The sequence below is a fragment of the Mauremys mutica genome, chromosome 2, assembly GCF_020497125.1.
Source record: "Mauremys mutica isolate MM-2020 ecotype Southern chromosome 2, ASM2049712v1, whole genome shotgun sequence".
In the NCBI taxonomy this organism is placed as follows: Eukaryota; Metazoa; Chordata; order Testudines; family Geoemydidae; genus Mauremys; species Mauremys mutica.
In genome coordinates, this window is record NC_059073.1 from 158,189,102 (window position 1) to 158,210,253 (window position 21,152).

General features: G+C 44.8%; 1 protein-coding gene across 2 annotated transcripts in view; it reads right to left on the reverse strand.

Annotated features, from left to right (window-relative positions):
* The window catches only part of OTULIN (OTU deubiquitinase with linear linkage specificity), a 50,250-nt gene extending 33,314 nt beyond the window's left edge, over positions 1 to 16,936 (reverse strand). The window contains exons 1-2 of one of the 2 annotated variants that reach the window (XM_045006126.1): positions 16,649 to 16,936; positions 7,339 to 7,569 (exon numbers count right to left, since the gene is read on the reverse strand). In XM_045006126.1, the coding sequence (XP_044862061.1) occupies positions 7,339 to 7,569; positions 16,649 to 16,665 (248 nt within the window). In that variant the 5' untranslated portion in view covers positions 16,666 to 16,936. Of the gene's footprint in view, positions 1 to 7,338; positions 7,570 to 15,908; positions 15,953 to 16,648 lie in introns of those variants that run through there. The other variant, XM_045006128.1, reaches the window with a different exon arrangement.
* Positions 16,937 to 21,152: the final 4,216 nt, after the last annotated feature.

The window sequence follows — 21,152 nt, forward strand, 5'->3', positions numbered from 1 at the left end:
CACACACTGAAGCTGCCCAGTGCCCTCACGTGGGCAGGGTTAGGTCACGCTCCCTGCTGTGTGGCCAGGGCCAGGGTGGACTGACTGCACAGCTGGGTCAAGCAGCTGGGTCAAGGGGCAGCATCAGGAACTCATTTGAATTGGTTTGGCAGGGGCCACAGTGCTGACTTAACCTAGTTTGCCTTTTCGTGAAACTATCGTGTCTTATCTCCACTATGTTTTTACAGTGGGAAAGCTAATGCATGTTCGTTACCCCACAGTAAAAACATTTTCGTATCAGTGAGGAGACATACTATAATGCTGACTCAGAAATGTTAAATGCACCATTATTGTTTGTGGCTTGACAACTCTGATACTGATTTTGGGGAGGACATAATCAAAAGTATTTGCATCTGAATGTCTGCAGTGTGTGGGGGTGCACGTGCGCGTGCGTTTCCCCTGCTCAATTCCCCTTATTCCCTTCCCTTTACTTACTAAAGGCTGGTCTACATAGACATGCTAAAGCTGTGAAGTTAATGCCCAAGCAGGCCCGAGGCCCAGCCCACCCGCCACAGCTGCCCTGAGCTCTGGGCCAGCCCCTGGCCCAAACAGCAGCACTCTGGGCTGCTGGCCGGCCCAAACTGGCCTGAGCCACAGCCTGCTGGCCAGCCTGAGCTGACCTGAGCACTGGCCGGCCAGATGACCCCAACCTCCCCAAGTCCTGGGCCAGCCCAAGCTGCCCTGAGCTCTCACACACTTCGGGGGAGGGAGGCGGAGGGAGGTCAGGAAGGGGAGCAGCATGGGCAGGGCCATGGGGGAAAACAGGAAGTGGGAGCAGAGCCTCGGGGCAGGCCTTATTCTAGGCACCCAGATGCCTATCTTCCACCAAATCCCCAGAGCGACTCATCAATCAAGGCAGATAGGCTGGAAAATGCCTATTTTGTGGGTTGGGGCCAATCTGGTAGGAGTGCTCAGAGGCTGCCTACTAGATAGGGTTTCATTCAAAGCCTGGCCGGAGAAGGAAGTGGGGTGGTTGTGCCACTGCTCACCTTATAACTTTTAGCAAAGTGATTAGAGCACTCACCTGGATGTGGGAGACTCCAAGTTCAACTCCCTCTTTGGCAGAGGGAGAGAGAGGATTTGAACAGTGGTCTCCCACATCTCAGGTGAGTTCTCCAACCACTGGGCTAAAATTTACAAGGTAGGCATTACCACCACCACCACCACCTCCTCCGGCTGCTTTGTGTGGAGTTAGGCACCTGCCTAGCTCATTCTGACACAAAACAGCTTAGGCGCCTAAGACCCCTGAGTCCAGGAGAGTGGTTCCCAGTTGCGGATAGCTAGCAGGGATAGGTGCCTCCCTGCAGTCCCAACTTCTGTGAGAGGGGCAAGGCTTAGGACACGTGCCTCTCATTGGCATCTCCCACTGGCTACATTGGGGGAGTCTAGCTAGTGAGCTGGCTTTTGTGAATCACATTCTTAGAAGCCAATTTCTCCCCATTCGTTGTATAGGGAGTACAGGCACCTAACTCAGCTTTTGTGAATTGCAGTGTTGTTCCTGTGATTTTCTAGATAAGTCCCTGTATGAATCTAACCGTTATGCCCTTTCCTCACTGCTAAAAAGGGTGATTTTTTTTTTACCTCAAAAGTAACTAAGGTAGGTGAACTATTCTGAGGTAAAAACACAGTGAGGTCAAGGCACTTCAGTTTTAGCAGTGAGGAAAAGGCCTGAGAAAATCTCTCTGAAATAAGATCAGAGGGAAGTGTGCTCATGTGTGCAGAACTGCAAATTTTGCGTTGAAAACTAGTAGTTCAATATGCGTAACAGTGACAATGGGGGAAGTCCGTATAAGGAACAAGGGTAATTTTTCTGCCTAATAGCTTGTGTTTAAAAAGTATACGTAGTATTCCAAATACTGTTTATAATGTGTTATGCTGTTTTCAGTGTTTTGTGTCCATTCAGTGTTTGTTTAATATAGAAATTGTATGGCCTAATCTATACAGGAAAGACACTAATAAAGAATATCATCTCCATTCAGGGTTTTATATATATAATAGTCCTAAGGTTTAGCTCTGTAGAATGCATTTCCAAACTGCAAAAATACCTTTCTTTCTTTGTGTCTAAATTTAAAATAGAGATTTCACAATGGTAGCAGTTTGTGACTGGAGTGCCCCCATCCTTGTGTGTCTAACCTCTTTTTGCCAGAAGCTGGGAGTGGACAAGGAGTGGATCACTCAATGATTGCCTGTTTTGTTCATTCCCTCTGAAGCATCTGGTATTGGCCATTGTCAGAAGGGACCATTGGTCTAACCCAGCACGACCATTCTTATATTCTTAGCTTACAAATTATGACAGGGCAGCAAAAACCAATACCTAGAGATCAGTAACTGCTACCTGGAGCAAATTGTGCCGGGAGCAGTTTGTAAACACTACACCAGCATCACCCCTTCCCTGTGATCTACAGCAGTGGTTCTCAAAGCCGGTCCGCCGCTTGTTCAGGGAAAGCCCCTGGTGGGCCAGGCCGCTTTGTTTACCTGCCACGTCCGCAGTCCGGCCGATCACGGCTCCCACTGGCCGCAGTTCGCCGCTCCAGGCCAATGGAGGCTGCGGGAAGGGCAGCCAGCACATCCCTCGGCCCGCGCCGCTTCCCGCAGCCTGGAGCAGTGAGCCAGTGGGAGCCGTAACCGGCTGAACCTGCAGACGCAGCAGGTAAACAAAGCGGCCCGGCCCTCCAGGGGCTTTCCCTGAACAAGCAGCGGACCGGCTTTGAGAATCACTGATCTACAGTGTCCCTGCATCAGGCGTGCAACTTCAGAAGCAACCCCAACATCAAAGAAAGTGATTACACAAGACGCACATTATCGCACTTCTGAACCACAAGTGTACAGCAAGCCTCTTCCTCTATCATGCTCAGCTGTAGATGCATGCGTGGAAAATGTCTCTTTTCCCTTCCTCTACTTCTCCTATAGCAAATGGGCAGAACACCTATTGTTAAATTAATATCGCCTTAGCTCACTCCCATGCCCTGCCTTCAGCACACGCACATTGACAATGGCCATTTCCTCCTCCTCCTCCCCCGCCTTGCCCACTCCAGTGGTATCACTAGCCCTGCTAAGATGCTCCTAGGCAGCCCAGGAGGAGTTGGGCCATATCAATTTCACAGGTGGGTAGTGAAGAAAGAGATAGGACTTGCGGGCAATATAGAAGTCAGGAGGGAGCAGGTAGGTGGGAGATAGAAGCTTGGGCAGGGATGGAGGCAGTGGGGTGCCACATGCAGCTTCCCATGGCTCAGGGTGTGCAGAAGAAGGGGAAACCATGTTGAGTCACTCACACACCTGTCACACATGCAAACAGAGTTACTCCTGGGGAAATTCTGCGCCAAAAAAATAAAAATTCTGCCCACTATCTTAAAATTCTGCAAATTTGATTTGTCAAAATAACACTACATAATCACACCGGTTTCTTTTTGGTAATTTATTTCAAAATACCTGTCAGAGAGTATGTCTGTAACAATAGAGACACAGCCAAAAATTCCCCCAAGAATAGAGTGTTAAAGAAACCCCTATGACAACCCAGTTCCTCTTTCTCTGCCCCCACCCCCGAGCCCAGCCAGGGGACCAGATGCCCACCCACCCCCAGAGGCCAGCAAGGGGGGCAGACACCCACAATCCCTCCACCCCCAGCCAGGGTTCCCCCCAGCCAACACACCCAAACCTCCTCCCCCCCAGAGACCAGTCATGGGGGCCCCCTGGCTCAGATACCCACACCCCTTTCCCCCCCAAGCCCAGCCACGCCACCCCACCCCACCCCCCCGCCCAGATATCTGCACCCCCTCGCCCCCAGAGCCCAGCCATGGGCTCCTTGCCCAGATACCTACCCCTTCTTCCAACCCAAAGCCCAGCTGTGGCACCCCCAGCCCCAGACATCTGCCCCCTCCCCCCCCCCGAGATCCAGAGGGAGAAACAGCCTGATGCTTGGTCCCAGGCTTGCATGGAGTTTCCTGCGCGCTGCCATCCCCTTCCTTCAGGGCGTGCTGGGAACTAGCTCCCTCCCCCTCCCCCTGGCCTTGTCTTCTATGTGCGAGCTGGGCTCTGCTGGGTCCAGCAGCCTCTAGTGGCGGCTAGCAGCACTGCAGCCCATTTCTGTGGGGGAAATGAAATTCTGTGTGCACGCTAATTTCTGCAAAATTCTGCACTGTGCAATGGCGCAGAATCCCCCAGGAGCACAGAGTGCAGGGGAAGGAGAAAACAAGAGTGCTCTGAATAAAGGAAAATGAGAAAGGACTAGAATGAGAGCCTGTTTGGGTAACACAGAGCCTGATATGTCTGGGGAGAAACAATTCAAGCCAGACCTGGGGTGCAGCAGTGGGTAGGGCGGCAGACGAGCACTTGTTGTGCTACACAAAGGCAGAATGGCACAACAAAGGAACTGCCTCTCTCCACTGCACAGTGCACGTGTCAAGTTTTAGGCAATTTCAGAAGAAGATACACAGAAATGGAAAGGGACTACTGAAGCAGTTCAAATTAACAAGAATTTATGGGAGACAGGAAAAAAAAAAGAGTGAAATAGCTAAATGTCCATATCATTTATCATATGGAGACATGAATAGTTAGCAGGTATTTGAATGGCATGTGCCTGAAGAGGAAAGAGAAATTAAATTTAAGATAAAAGCAGAGGAAGCAACTAGGTATAATAAATAGATATAATAAGAGGACATTATGAAAAGCCTTGAAGGTTTGAAAAAAATTAGTGATAGTAATTCCTTTGACATCTATGATTGAAAGAAGAAACTGAAATAAATAATACTCTGAAAAGATAATAGAAAACCCATGCTATTATTTCCCATAAGAAATTGCTATACTAATGTCCAAACTATCTTCACATGGAGGTTACATATAAAAAAAAAATCAGCCTTTACTGGAAATTTAAATTTTAAAGAAATCACTTTTTCAGTGACATCACCGGTGACAACTAATAGTCTAAAACAGTGGTCTCCAAAGTGGGGTGCTCATGAGGATCCTTTGGGGTGTGCAGCAGGAGGAGCGCCACCGGAGCAGCACCACTTCAGCAGTTCAGGCAGGAGTCCAAGGTCCAAGTCCTTTTTTTTTGCTTGGGGCACCAAAAATGGTAGAGCCAGCCTTGCGGCGCGGCAGGGGGTGCATGCTCAAAAATTTTTTTACTGATAGGGGTGCATGATCAAAAAAGTTTGGAGACCACTGGCAAAGTAGCGCCCCCTCTTCCTCCCTGGTGCTCCTGGATACACCGCCTTGGTGTTGGTTGCTGGAGCCAACATCAGGAGTTGGGCCCTGCCCTCCTCTGGAGTCACCTGGGGCACAACGCTGTAGGAGCAGGCAGCCTGTGAGTTCCCTACCGTCTCAGGGGCAGTGGGGCTCAGGCTTTCGGCTTCACTCCAGGCATGGTGGGGAAGCAGGCTCTGGCTGCAGGGCTTCAGGCTCCAGCCCCCCATTGCTTACCCCCTGCCCCGATCTCCTCTGGCCCCCACTGCCTTCCATGACCCTCCATCCAGGGCTTAGTTTGTCCCCGGCTTGCCAGGCCTGAGAAGGTCTGCGGTGAAGTGATACTTGTATGTTTGTTAATATCACTTTTCACAGCAGACTTACTAGCTAGCAATAAATAAGTTACAATGATTTGGATATGTATATGTGCATATTTATTTGGTTTTCCTAAAGCTAATTAAGTATTTTAGGAAAAAGTGTGAGAGCGGCCACCAGCAAGAGATGATGGCCGCACTCTGAGGCCACCAAAAATTTTGTCCTGAGAACCCCTGAAAGGAGTTAATGCCTATCTACAGTCAGATACTCTTTTCTATAGCAATGTGGAATTAATCTGGGAAAAAACATGCTGAAAAAATCTAGGGGAAATAAATACTAAAATATAAGGCGAAAATAATAATAAAAAAATTAAATAATATAAGGAGAAGGAAAACACAAAAAACTAAGTAACATTTTCACTTTAGAGCAAATTGTTTCAAATGTTTTGAGATGAGATATCCATTCATAAGTATAGTACTGCAAGAGTTTCTTCTGCTAAGACAATGAAAACTTTGCATAATAACTGTATAATATAAAACCGAAAACACTAATGACCGCACTCATAACCTTACAAACAAAAGACAAATCAACGAAGGTCACATATAGAAAAAAAGACAGATAAAATAAATACTTTTTGAGACTACAAATACAAGTCAGGGTTATGCTAAAAAAAAATTGAATATAGTCAGGGCCTACACTGTTAAATACAGAAGAAAAATTATGAGGAAATCAGTGTGAATAGTAAAAAGTGAGAAATGTAAGTTTTGAGAGAAAAACTAAAAAAAAACAAAAAACATTTTGATAGGATTTCCCATGGGATATGAAACCTTTCATTTATAGATCACCAGTTCAAATGCAACCAACCTTGCTAGTGACCGAAACCTGATGGTTACTCTGTGTCCTATATAAAGCGAGTTAATGGACTTAGTCTAGTTCCTAATGAACTGGTGCTTGCATCATAAAAACTAATCACAATTAGGATCCTCGTTGGCAATTTAAGCTGAGAGTCCAAGGATCAAAGGGTCAGACAGTGCATTATGTTCAGTGGTAGAGCTGGACCACTTAGTTCACTAGGATTGAAGTGCATAGCAGAGGTGCTGGAGCAATTTGTATAGCGGTGGTGCTGAAAGTCATTGAACCAAATTGTAAACCCTTTATAGAATGGAAAACACTTCAAGCCAGGGCTGCTGCAGCACCCCGAACATCCCTAGTTCCAGCACCTATGGTTCATAGTGGGGGCAACACTGGTAAATCTACATTTGCACAGCCATTGTTCCTGCTATATGAGTTCTGTGTACAGATCTATTTTAAACCGTATTCCTTTCACAAGCATCAAATTCACAAGCACCCACACAGCTGAAAATTGGTAGTAGAAAAAAACAAAGACTTGTGCCTTCATGCAGTATCTTTTTCCCTCAAAGGGATACAATATTTCTAGATAATATAGGTGAGAATAAAAAGAGTAAATACTCATACAATAGTTTGAAAATGTTCTCATATAGAAAAAGAGAAGAAGAACTTCAATAACTAGAGAATGGATATACATCTAGCACACAGTAGCATTTGGCACATATATAGCGCACAATTTTTAAAGAGGAAGACACCTGTATAAGGATATCTGAAGTCAAAATGATCTGGTATGGCATTATCCTCTGTAAAACAGTAATGTGTTTATCTGTTTAGACAAATACAGGGTGCTGGGTTATTTTTTAAATATTCATTTTTAAAAATGCTTTGAATATACTGAGACATTCAAATAGAAGACAATTCCACCAGGAACATATAAAATAAAACCCAAAACATTACCTTAATTTGTCAGAGTCTTCAGAAATGTTACCATCTTGCTTTTCCTGGATTAAATCTCTGTTTGCTTCCTCTTCGCATGATTGTAGAACACTCTCCTGTGGAACTTCTTGGTTTGAACAACTGTTTGACCTAGTCCTCGGTTTTAACATGGTTTTCTGTTCACCATTCGCTACTTCTGGGTTACTCGTTCTCTGGCAGCCATGCTGACATGCCCAAGTGTTTCCCATGTTTCTATAAATAACATTTATATTTCAATGCCATTAGAATTATTGAAGTCAACATTTTCTAAGATTTTAATTATTTTCTTAATACGTAGTCTTTATTGCCATTCTATCACCAGCATTTTAACAGTAACACACATGTAGGAGTACAGACTAAGTTGTTGACAGCTGTCCAAATGTAGTATTGAGTATCTCAGTAAGTAGGGCTTTAAAATCTGCAGGAGGATGCAAGCTAGGTAATTCTTCTTACTTGTAAAGGAGAATATTACACTTTTTAACTAGTAATATACGGCTATATTGTCACTGATAGAATATACTATATTGAGACCTGGTTACCATAAAAGATTGTATCTGCAAATTTTTTGTTCATTCTTTATGAAATTATCCCCACATGACACACAGGCCTACACAAGGCACTGATTATGTTTAATCAACTCAGGTTTTCCATTCACAAATTCTGAAATGTAAGTCACTCTAATGCTGTGTTAGTGGTTGCATTGATTAGACTGCCATGCACTACTGTTGTGAACATGCCATATACACAATTAGGGTTACCAACCTTCAGGATTGGCTGGGAGTCTCCCGGAATCGGCACTGATCTCCCGGTGACTACTGAAAGCAATCCAGGAGATTTTAATAAGATATTTTAAGAAAATGACATTATGACATGTTGGGGGGAAAAATCTCCTAGAAAGCTTCAGTCAGAGTTCGCAACCCTATACACAACGGTGCTGTAATCTTTTTCACTTGCTAGTTATCTCATTAACTAGCACACCAAAGATCTGAACAATCGCCACATGACTAGTCGGTGTTTATTACTGGTCACAGATCACTATTAGAACAGATACTTAAGATAGCACTATTCTTGTACAAATTTACCATGTCTGCAATAACTGAATAATAAACCAAATATACTATTTCATTTACCCTTAAAGTGGAATGAATAAATGCAAAAAACACTCCTAAACAAACTATGCAGAACAAATAAAGGAAAGAATAAAATCGTTTAAAACTCAATGTATAGAAAGGTAATTCCACATTTGGAGTTGTCATCTCATAAATAATTAAGCACAGTATTGTGGTGTGGAGAGAGAGAGAGAGAGACACACACACACTCTGTATCCATTCATTTTGTTGAACAACTTGCATGAAAGTTTGGATCCTGATTCCTGGGAAGCCAACCAGCTCTGCAACAGACTGAAATCTACTTTATTAGATAGAAAAGGAAACTTTTAAAGAGTTGGCCCTAGTTCGTGTTTTATGATTTTGTTTTGTATTATAATCATTTGTTTGCATCACTCTCTGTTGTTCCTAGTGAGATCTCTATTCATTCTTAAATAAACCTTCTTTCGTTTAATTACAAGTGCTGTGTAGTTTATATGAGCGATGGTTTAAGGTAAAACTGGGGAACACTGCTCTTTTGGGTGCGGAGGATCTCTGGGATTTCTGAGAGTGGCCAATGTCAGGGAAAAATCAAATGCACAACTACAAAATGGGGAATAACCGGCTAGGTGGTAGCACTGCTGAAAAGGATCTCAGATTTACAGTGGATAACAAATTGAATATGAGTCAACAATGTGATCCAAGATGCGAAAAAAGTCTAATATTCTGAGGTGTATTAAAAAGAGTGTCACATGTAAGACGTGGGCAGTAACTGTCCTGCTCCATTCAGCACTGGTGAGGCCTTAGCTGGAGTACATTTTTTCTAGGATTCCACCATTTACAGCTGAATGAGAGTCTGCCCCCAATACTGGCGGATGATTTGGCCTTGCTGATAATATATGCCTTTGTTACCTCCCAACTGGACTACAGCAATGTAGCCTACTTTGGCATAAAACCGTAGCCCAAGGAAACTACAACTAATACTGTGTGCAAACTTCAAAGATATCTTCAAATCACTACATTGGCTAGCCAAAGAATATCATATCTACAGGGCCGGTGCAACCCATTAGGCGACCTAGGTGGCTGCCTAGGGCGCTAGCATTTGGGGGGCAGCATTTCGGGTCCTTTGGTGGTGGCCGCATCTTCGGCCGCCCCAGTCGTCGTCGGCATTTAGGCGGAAGGACCTGGGGCAGGGAGGGCCGCCTGCAGCAAGTAAGGGGGGCGTGGCACACAGGGGAACCGCTCCCCACTCCAGCTCACCTCTGCTCCGCCTCCTCCCCTGAGCACGCCCTCCTGTTCTGCTTCTCTCCCTCCCTGGAAGGCGGGAGAAGTGGAGCAGCAACGGCATGCTCGAGGAGGAGGCGGAGCAGAGGTGAGCTGGGGGGGGAGCTGCCGCACGACTCCCCGGGCTGAGGGGAGCTGCCGCGGGGGGGGGGGGGGCTCAGGGCGGAGGGGGGGAGCTGCTGCAGGAGGGCACCTTAGGGAGGGCGGGGGGGGGCGGGGAGCTGCCACAGGTCTCAGGGAGGGGGGGCGCAAGTTGGAAGTTTTGCCTATGGCACGAAACATCCTTGCATCCACCCTGCCTATCTAGTTGAAGATTTCAGCACTTACCTTCAAAATGCTTAAGGATTTGGGTCTACAACACCTAAAAAATCATCTAAAACACCAGGAGGAGGACCATTATAACCTTGCTCCTCTGGTGCAATGGAATTGTGTACTGGGAGAATAATTCATTTATGCAGGAGACAGCTTTCTTGGAGGCTAATCCAACACTGGAATGAATACTGGCAGAATCTAAGAACTATTTTAAGCTTCACCATCTTCCATTCCAAGCGCATGGCACATTTGTTTGACCTTGCCTTCACTAATAAAAGTACATACCACAGCATACATTAAAAAAAGAAAATCCACACACAATTAGGAAGAGGAAGAGAGAAAGAAGAAATCAGTGATATGAGAACTGAAATAAATACTGTGGTAACATATTTTTGTCCAAGTGCTTGCAACTGCTGAGATCTTGGTTTTCTAGCGAACTGGTACACCTGTAGGGAAGCATGCTGCTTCACCTCAGAGATCTTGACTGTCTCAACTCAAGCTTTGTAAGGCACCCAGATAACCATGGTGATGGGTGCCATACAGTTGAAATAATATTTCGATATCATATTTGATATTTATGCAAAATAGAATCTTTCCACCTGAAAGAGGCTCAGATTTTTTAAATATTATATACATATAGTGCCACTGACATGCAGACAGCTGATGGGTGAAAGGCAGCAGCCAGCACTAGACATTTTTGTGGGGAGAGCTCAATTTTGGCCAATGACACACAGACAAGCCATTTCTCTTGTGAACATTTCCATGGAAGCTTGAATATCTATGCAGAATAGACAGAACAAATTGGGTGTTAGTTGCAATGTCTCATTTGATTTTAGTAAAACTTAAGGGAGAGGGATTGCTCGCACACTCATCGAATGGCTTTAGCACCATTTTAAAGTTTAAGAAATTTACACATGCAAGACAATGCAAAATTTAACAGAATACTGTGGCTAATTTTGTACTTCTGATGCACTCCCATAAGCAAAATAAAACCACAGTAGCTTCAATGAGTCAGCATCCTGTACTTGTCAGTTTCTGCTTAGTGGACACACAGGCCTAAGCTTTCATTTAAAATGACACCCAGCAAAGAAACTAGTAGTTCTGATTATTTAATTTTATCCTACTTAATCCATCTCCCGGTTGGTCTGATTTTTTTTCTTCCTCATTAAACTGGCTCCTGTACACTACTTAAAAGTTGCTCCAAAGTCTTGTGGATCACAGTTTGAAGTTCCAGGAGTGACTAATTCTGCTTATGACTTCTGGGGAATGCCCTTGAGAGAAAATAGATGGGAAATACCCACCAACGGATACAAAGGGTGTAATACAAGATACATTATATGTTCTTGTGATTTATACAAACTTTTTTTCCTTCTTATTTTTCAATTTGCAGATTTCCAGAAAGATTTGCCTTCCACTTTTTGTGCTAAAGATATATAGTGCTTTCTACACACACTGACAATTTGCTATTTAATATTCTGCATTTCCTTGGTGGAAATTATAGATGGGCAATGGAATGTGAAAGAGTGAACATTTCTCACATAGACTTTCTCACCATGAAATAGTTTAAACAATTGCAATAATCTATTTTTGGGGGTAACAGGGGATGGATAACATGATGATTTCCATTTCTGTTCATTCCCTCTGGGGCACCTGGCATTGACCACTCTTGGAAGACAGGATATTGAGATAGATGGACCTCTGGTCTGACCCAATATGGCCATTCTTATGTTCTTGTAGGAGGAATTTGATAATGCATTTCTAGGAACTTTAAGTAATCTGACTAGCCCTTAGTTCTCCACCCTGCCTGCTTGGTATTAGCATCTAACCTAGCAGGCTGTACATCTTCAGGATTTCACTTAACATGGTTTCTTACAGACTGTGCCCATCAGTAGTTCACCAGACTTCTCTGACCCTCCATTTTTTGCCTCTCTCAGTGCAAGTGAGGTTACTTCTGCTACTCCTGCCATCAAAAAAGCCTTCCTGTGTCTCTCTCCTTCAGCAACTTGCAATCATTTCAAACCTTAGCTACAAGTATCTGTTTTCCCTTGCTATACTATGCAAATTCTTTCCCCTGCTATTATTTATTATTCTAAAGTGGCTTTATTTATGAAAATTCTATAAAGTGCTTTGTGATCAAATTTGTATGGAAGATGTTCTACCAATTATAAATGTGTAATTATTTATTTTATATATGGTAGAGCTTCTCTGCCCCTACATAAACTTAAACCTCCCCCAAAAAATCTCATTTTGGCTTCAAAGTCCAAATCAGTGGGTGGCCACGGATTGTGTTTTCCCTAGTTGGGTCCTGCTTGTCATATCTATGGTCCGCAAACCATGGCTGGTGCAACCACAATGACGCAGTGTGTGCGTGTATGTTATTTTGCAGCTGGATTTCATATTTCGGCAAATTTGATAGCCATATTTTTTGGGAGGCTCTGGCTTCCTTCAGGCTGATTGGCAGCTGCATGCTGAGAGATGAGTAACAGCCTGTGTTAGAGGAGTGGGTAGAGTAAATGTCTCTTTCTCCCTACTGCCTCTTCACATCTTATTCCCACAGAAGACCATACCTGGCCAGGATTCTCATGCTCTGAAGGAAGAGGGTAAGAGCTGGACAGATAAAGAGAGCACAATGACTACTGTTTATAATCTAAACAAAATGAAAAGCTGAAAAACTAATCACTTCTGCTCATGAGAAGTATTCTCAAAAATACAACATGCTATCCAGAGATCCTGGACACTACCACCTCCCTCTCTTCAGGAGCTTTCAGTTCAAACCCTCTTCACCCCTGTGTTAAATATAACACAATACACGCTTTCCCCAGAGGACCTCAACAAATTTCCATGTAACACAAAACCAGGAGGAGAAGCAAACATAGACCTGAAGAAATAATAAATAGAAGATTGGTTGGTATTAAATGTGAAATTCCTACAATGAGGGAGTGGAAATAAAATCAGATAGAAACAGAGAACATAACCAAGCAAATGCCTCATTCATGTCATTAAAGTAAGGTTGGTTGGTTTGTTTTTAGCCTGCTGTAATGTTACTTTTCATGTAGTCTACAGGGAGGGTTTAGAATTGAGGTTAGGAAGAGAATTAATCCATGAGAAAAATCGCTGTCTTAAGTAGCAGTCCACAATAGGCAAATGTGCACTCTCTGCACTACCAAAAAGAAAACAAATGAGATGCCTGATCATTTTTCTGAGGTAAGCCTGAGGATTTCACATTTTGCCCAGGAGAAAAGTCAGCTACCTCTGTACCACTTATTAATTTTATTTCCAGTCCTAGAGTAAAAAGTCTTCTACCACCGACCACGTACATAGGCAGAGCACCTCCACCATTGTGCTGGAACCTGGAGGGACCCCCTAAAGGCACAAGGTAATTCAGTCTTCTTTACCATTAAATCATTGGCCTCTGCTGAGACCAAGACTGCTAACTGTGATGGTAGTTTTTGGTGATAGGGATGCTGGTCTTTTAGAACTGTAACAACGCCAAACTTACTTTACAAACAGCTGTCAATCTGGGCTGAATCTGCAGCAATTTAGAACTCAATAGAACTCCTTACCATCCATCCCTCTCTCTTATAAAGCTTTCAAAGGTATCAAAGATCAAATGCAAGTCAAGTGTCGATTTAGCAATAGATGAGACCGAGTGTCAGTTCAAAACAGGAATAGTATCAAGGTGGAGATTCAACCATTTATAAATGCCTAGATTAAGTAATATATAGGGAGAGACTTTTAAAAATCTGCTTACTAAAGTCAGAACATGGAATACAGAAACAACGTAATGCCAAATTCAAACCAAGTCTCTCATCTACAACATGATAAGGTTAATTTTCAATGGACCAAAGCTTAGCCTATGAAGATCATACAGGAAGTCTTAAAAACACTAAAAAAAGCAAACAACAAAGAGCATCACTAATAATGGAGCGAGTCAGTTGATATTTTCTGCTCTTCAACATGGATATCTTCACTTAGTCCAAGATAATAGTCACAAGATACGTTACACTGTTTTTCCAACCCAATATGGAACACTAAAAAGAAATACAATGCCTGCAGTCACTGTGGATACAGGGCACAGAAAAACCTCTCCCTTCCAGTTGGCAAGTTAATCAGTTCAGTTGCCACCATCTGTGTGCATCTATTGCAAAAAAAATAAAATAAAAAAAATTGTCAACCTTCTTCTGGGACAAATATTTAAAAAAAAAGCCATATGATTTAAACATCCCTGCACCCAATGACATTCAGCGACCCACGTTAGATTGTCAACTGGATCAGCATGCATCATGGGGGAAATAGGGAGAGACGGGACAATGAAATCCAGAGACCCAACTAAAAAGGAAATAAACCACATGGTCACTAGCCCTTGACATTACTACTGATTAAGGAAACATGCACTTGGGTTATCACTTTCTGTCCTGCCAAACTCAGACAGAACATATCGCACAGTATACCAAGCAGACAGTAAAATCAGGTTAGGCTTAGAAAACATACTGTTCATGTCCACCCATGTTAACCCTTGTTCTCATCAAGCAAACTGCTAATGGCATCTTCAGTTCAGGACCCAGATGGTCCATGAGGTCATCATCCCCATTGGTCCCAGGCCCACAGTCACCACATCTCAGGTAGCCGCAAAGTGACTAACGGGGGGAGGCTGTAAGGACCGGGAGGATGATACTGGCTGCTGGGAAATCCCCACACCCCCAGCCAAAACACTGTGCTCAGCAGCACGCTCGGAATGTGGTAGTTTTGCTCATAGAACACTGTGCTCCCCAACTCCAGAGACTAAACTGACCACTTTGCAGCACCTTCAAAGCACAGGGCTCCCTCTGCTGTTAGTATTTTTATTCACTGTGGGACTTCATTCAGATGTCTCTCAGTTGTACCCTAAGCCTTTCATAGATGCCACCTCAGTCCCAGGTGCATTCTTCCTAGTGGCTGCTTGGTTCTTCTCAGAAGGCTGCTTGATGAAACGTGTCAAGTTCCCACTTAGAAGCAAGCCATAGCCTCAGCCATAGACACAGGGTATGTCCACACTACCCGCCATCTGGCGGGTAGTGATCAATCTATCGGGGATCGATGTATCGTGTCTCGTCTAGATGCGATACATCGATCCCTGAACATACTCCCCGTCAACTCCGGAACTCCACCAGGGCGAGAGGCAGAAGCAGAGTCGACAAGGAAGCAGCGGCCGTTGATCCCGCGCCCCGAGGATGTGAAGTAAGTCAATCTAAGTCGATCTAAGATACGTCGACTTCAGCTACGCTATTCTCGTTGCTGAAGTTGCGTATCTTAGATCAATCCTCCCCCCAGCGTAGACCAGGCCAAAACAAGTCTAGGGAAGCTTCCAAAGATTTAGAGGCAGTATTCAATAACCTCTCTATGAAAGGACAGGCCCTGCTGAGGCTTTATATATTAGAAAGGATTCTTCTAATGGGACTAGTGACCTAATGATATCTTGTAAAATCTCTGGTCAGCAGCTCAATTCCCTAAGAAAGGGAGTACATGAGAAATGGTGATGCTAACAGCTGACACAGAGGGAGGCAGAACAGGGACACAGAGGTGTCCATCACACAGCAACCAGATTAACAAGGTTTAGTGTGCTAACAAACAGCTTTGCTCATGCAAGAAGCATACATTATATTCTTACAAGTGAACTGCTTTCCCCTTGCCAGGGCACACTTCTTCATGGAAGCAGATTTTTGAAGCTGAGCTCTGCAAATCATCACCATAGATCAAGAACCTCATCATCTGTGAGAACGGGTGGTGTCTGCACCCCATGGCAGCAAGTGCCAGCAAGGCCAGCCTGCAAGGCCAAAAGTACACCCACAACTAACCAATCCTAAAGAAAAGAAGAAGAAAAAAAACCCAAACCTTGTATCAAACAAAGAGAAAGCAGCACCACTCAGCTCCAGCCTTACTCCCAAACAGACCCACAATCATTTGCAGGAGAGAGAGAAAGAAACTAGAAATAGCCCAATAAAAAGCCATGATTAGCATTAATTGATACTAAAACAGAAGAAGAGTTTCCAGAGGGAAATACAGACACTCCCCCTCCAAAAAAAAAGTTGCACAATTCTCTTCAATAATTATTCCTCATCTACTTCCCTTGATCCTTCTTTACATCCAATTTTTCCTTCAAAATACTGGCAGATAAGAATCTTTAGTAAAATATTTTGTAGACATTATTGGCTCCTTATCCTGAGGTTGTAGTAAATTTTGAATTTAAAAAAAAAAGCCCAACAACCTTGGCATCATAATAAATATTTGCTTGTTTAATCCCTCCCAAAATATCTTCGTTTGCTCAGACAAGTGACTGTAGCTCCAAACACAGAGCCTCATGATTAGGCTATCCAATCTATTTCTTAACAGTTGAGACTAAAACGGTTTGCTTTTTAAAGGTATAAAACTACCCTTTGTACTTAAATCAAACTGCTGCAGAGAGTTAGCTGCTAGCTGACTCCGGTTTATTTTTATCTCTGCTCCCATCCTGGGTAATATAGTCACATTTCTTTCTTATGTCTTCCTGATTCAAACCTGAATTCTCAGACAAAAACGATTGCAGATTTTGCTCTCTCCCCTTATTGAGTATTAAAACAGAGGCAGTTTTGTACCTTATTTGGTTTTCCATCGGCCTTCCTTGCTGTGCAGGCTTGCAATTACCTCCATTTTTCAACCTAAATCACCATGTCATTTATAAACGGGAAAATATATTTCTTTATGCGTTGTCTTGTCTGGGTGCTTAAATTCCTACTAGTTTCGATGCAGTCACTTTCACTTTCGCTTTTTTATCTCCTGCGACGGGACATACTTCAACGTCTGCCCATGTAATTATCTTTGCTATCACGTGGGGGTTTGTTGTTGTTGTGTACAATTCTCATCAGTACAATAAATTCGAAGGGTAACTAGTTAAACCTTTGCTTATTACAGCCACACACAGCTCACACGCCCGGCGCTATCACGTGCTGCAGTCACCCTGTTTCCCACTGACAAGATAGGCTTCAAGTGGATATGTAAATCCCTATCTACTGTATTTCACTATGGTTACCAAACTCACACGAGTGTTTTAGAAAAAGCTGATAAGGTATAAATACCAAGTTAATCACGCTGTTTAATTGAATTGACTGTTGGTAAAAACACTGAAAAGGCAAGCTCTAGTCGACTATTGTAAGCTTCCAGAAATGAATCCATTTGGCCCAAAGTGTTTATGGTGTGCTGTTTATACTTTAGGTTATGTATTTCTCCTAGAATTAGCTCTGCATTAAGCATTTAAAAATACATGCTTGTTATATGTCTTGTTTGTAATTTGTATAGTAGTCCAACCTTTATTTTGTTCAAATCTAAGGTATTACTAGGTAGGTTTAATGCTAAGATATTTTCTCTGTCTGTATTAACCAACTTACAAATCAAAGTGATTTTCTTACAAAACGTGTACTTTTGGCAGAGGGACTTTCCTGCCCCTGTCCCACAACCGGTCGTGCCTTCCCCAAAAAACCTTGCTAAGCACCATAGCCTTTTGTGGTTCTTTAACTAAAAGAACATGAAAACACTTCAGCTGGAATTTCAAAAGGGGATCATTTTTAAACACTTCCTGTGCCAAAGTTAAATGTTTCACTGAGAGATTATAGAAAATGCAATTGCCCAAGGAAGAGTGAGTGTGTTAAACTGCAAGACTAGATTCAAACATTGAAGTGTGAAATAGAAGTCACCTTGACTATGTTTTTACATGTACTAGCACTCATGCAAGAAAGTTATTACCCAGGCATGACTCACATAACCTCTAGTCTGAAGGCTTTGAACTAGGGTGACCATATTTCCTAAAGTAAAACCAGGTCAGCCGGGGCTCGCCTGAGCCACCCCACACACCCACAGGACTCACCAGAGCCGCCATTCCCCCATCGCCCAGGGCTGGGGCTGAGCTCCCCAGAGCTCCGTGCCCCGTGCCGCCTGTGGCCAGGTTGACACACGCCTCCCTGAGCTCCATGCTGCCTGCAGATGGGGCTGACTCTCCCCCCCCCCAGGTGTCCTGGAACAATTTGTATAGTGGGGATGCTGAAGGCCAATGAACCAAACTGTAAACCCTGTATACAATGGAAAACACTTAAAGTCAGGGGGCGCCTATGCCCCACACCCCTAGTTTCAGCACTTATACCCCCCCAAGCTCTGCGCCGCTTGGGGCTGAGCTCCTCCCCGCCAGCTCCACTCCCCATGCTGCCCGCAGCTGGGGCTGGGGCTGGGGCTGGGGCTGAGCACTGGAGCCCTTTGCTGCCTGCAGTTGGGGTGACCCCCACCCTGAGCTCCATACCCCATGCTGCCTGTGGCTGGGGCTGGAGCTGGGACAGACACCCCCTCTCTCCTCAAGTTCCACGCTGTGTGGGGCTGGGGCTGATCCCCCCCAACCTCTGAGCTGACCACGGCTGGGGCTGGCCCCCCGAGGGCTGGGGCTGCTCCCCATGCTACCTGGGGCTGTGACTCACCCCCAAGCCCTGCTGCCCAGCACCTCGCATCACCACTCCCCAACATTCCTCCATGCCCCCCTTGGGGGGGCACACCTTACTTTTCTGGTAAACTGGGTGTTTGCTTTTGCTAACTGATCAGTTTTGACAAATGCCCATTTTTGTCAAAAAAAAAGGGGGGGGGATGGCAGGGACAGAGCTTAAAAAGGGGCCTGTCCCGGCCAAAACAGGACGTACGGTCATCCTACTTAGAAGGGAATTGGGAAGGAATTTTCCCAACTAGGATGTGGGCTGGCTGGGAAAGGGGGGGAAGTAGTGGGGACTTGGCTTCGCTCTGAGAGGCGGGAAGCAGTGGTCACTGCCAGAAGGTGGGAAGAAGAGTAGTCCTAGCCGAAGGGTAGTGTGTGATTTGCTGCTCACTAACTTTGCCCATCTAACCCTAATTGCAGTTGCCACAGAATATTAATGTTGTGCCCCATCCCTGAGCACTGGTAGGGGCGGGGGAGTGGTGGCAGTGGCAATCGCAAGCTGGAGAAGAGCCAGAGAAAGCCTCTCTGCCCTCTGGAGATTGGAGATACCATAGAGTAACAAAGCCTGGAGGCTTCCTGAGCAGCAGAGGAAAGGGATGGGCACTTCAGCCCTAAGGGAAGGCAGCCTAGTTCACACAGAGAGGGGGGAATCCCTATGGTCTCATTGGACCCAGGGTTTCCCCACACTTGCTAGTTACCTCAGCAGAGTGCTGAGGGTACCTAGACTGTTAAGGAGATTTGGGCAGATTTGGACACTAAGGAGGTGATCACCTGGCAGTTTCTTGCAGTTGACAGATGCAGCTGTCCCAGCATCCTCTGGGATTCACTGTGGGTCCTGTGGGAGTCAGATATGCCAAGTCTTTCAACAAGCAGCCCACCAGATGAGAAGACTGAGGGTGTCCCAGTCCTAAAAGGGGTTTTGTAGTCACAGGCCTTTATTTTCTCTCCAATCTCTAGGTCAGCCAGCAAAAGTATGGGATGTCCACCTTCTGGAGACAGCAGCGCTGGGGCTTTGTGAGCTGGCAAGCCCATTAAATGCGGGGAAGAAGGGGTTGTTACAGAGATGAAAATGTTTTGTGTATTGTCTTTGTCTGCTGGCCGGGAGGCTCTATCCCCAAGCATCTGGACTGACACAGGAGTCAAAGAGAAATAAATAGTAAGCTTTAAGCTTTGAAATCTGCCCATGAACTGAATTACTGCCTAGGATATCACTGTCAGGCTGCTGCCAATGCGGACAACAGCATAACTCTTACACCAAAAAAGAATCTCTAATCTGGATGTGGGTAGTGATTGTGATTGCAACAAGATAGGGAAAAATTAAAGAATGCAATATCCTTTATCAGCCCTTGCCAGGCCCACTCCAAGCACCATCACTAAAGGCACTGTTCACTGTGAAATTCAACATGCAAGTCAATTCAGTTTGGTTCTTCCCGAAGATATCCTGTTAAGCCCACATAAACAGTTTCTGTGTTCCTAAGTACTTCCTCATTTCCTTAGTGACTCTAGTGAAGCAGAGCAGGTACCTCTGACTCAAACTAAAAACCAAAGGCCCTGACTAGGGGGCACCACACAAGAGGCAAAATTCAAATATCAAATAAGGGCCCAGAGTGCACCCAAAAATTAATTTTTGCAGGTTTTCCACTGTAGTGACCCCCAGACACAAAGTTGCTACAGGGACCCTTGTGTAACTGATTTCTGGGTTTGTGGTGCCCTTCACTTGTAAATTCAAAGAAACAAATGACACCTACATCAAGTGCAAACCATGATAAAACTCAATAAGCAGTTTGCATTTTAAAGAAGGAGGCACTTTATTTAAGAAAAGGGTGAGGAGAATGAAAAGTTGGGATAAATATGTTACAGACAACAAATGGAACCAGTAATGACAAACAAACACCAGAACAACCACTCAGGCAGTATAGTTAATAAGCCCAGTTCCCTGCACTACTGGGTTGTGTGGGTGTGGGCACAATGCACCTCCTCTACCCAGATTTCCTTTCGTCAGCTTCTTCCACATCTTCCAGCCCAGATGGTTGTTTAAAATGGAAACAAAGGAGTAGCCTTATGTCCTTCTTGACCCATCCATAGGCTGTGGAGCCAAGAGAGGAAAGGGATGGAGGGCAGCATACCAGGGTCATGGTCTGACCACTTTTAAGCAGGTACATGGAAAATAGAGTTGTCACCCAGCTGGTTTCTGACTGGCCTGGCCAGTTTTTCTACTCTCTTGTCAGCTATCTCTCAAGAGATGTAATCTGCTGTGTGCACGCATCACCTGAGGGCAAGGTTTGCCCATCCAGGAGGGGTAAGGTATGGAGCAGGGTGGAGGGGGGCAAGGGCTTCTGGAAGGGGATGGAGTGCTACCTTAAGGGCTACGTGAAAGGCTGAGACTCCTGGGAGGGGGTGAATTTAAGGGCTCATGGGCGGGGGGTAGGGGTTTGGCTGCAGGTGCGGGGACAGCTAAGAGGGGAAGAGGAAGGTCAGGTGGGAAAGGGGCAAATCTATGGCCTCTTCCACTTTAAATGGCAGTCTGGAGCCCCTGGACCCACCCACCCTTTCCATGGGTCCTCTAGCAAAGGGAGGCGGCTTATAAAAGTCTCCACTCAGGCATCATTTAGAGCAGCTGTTCCCAAACTGTT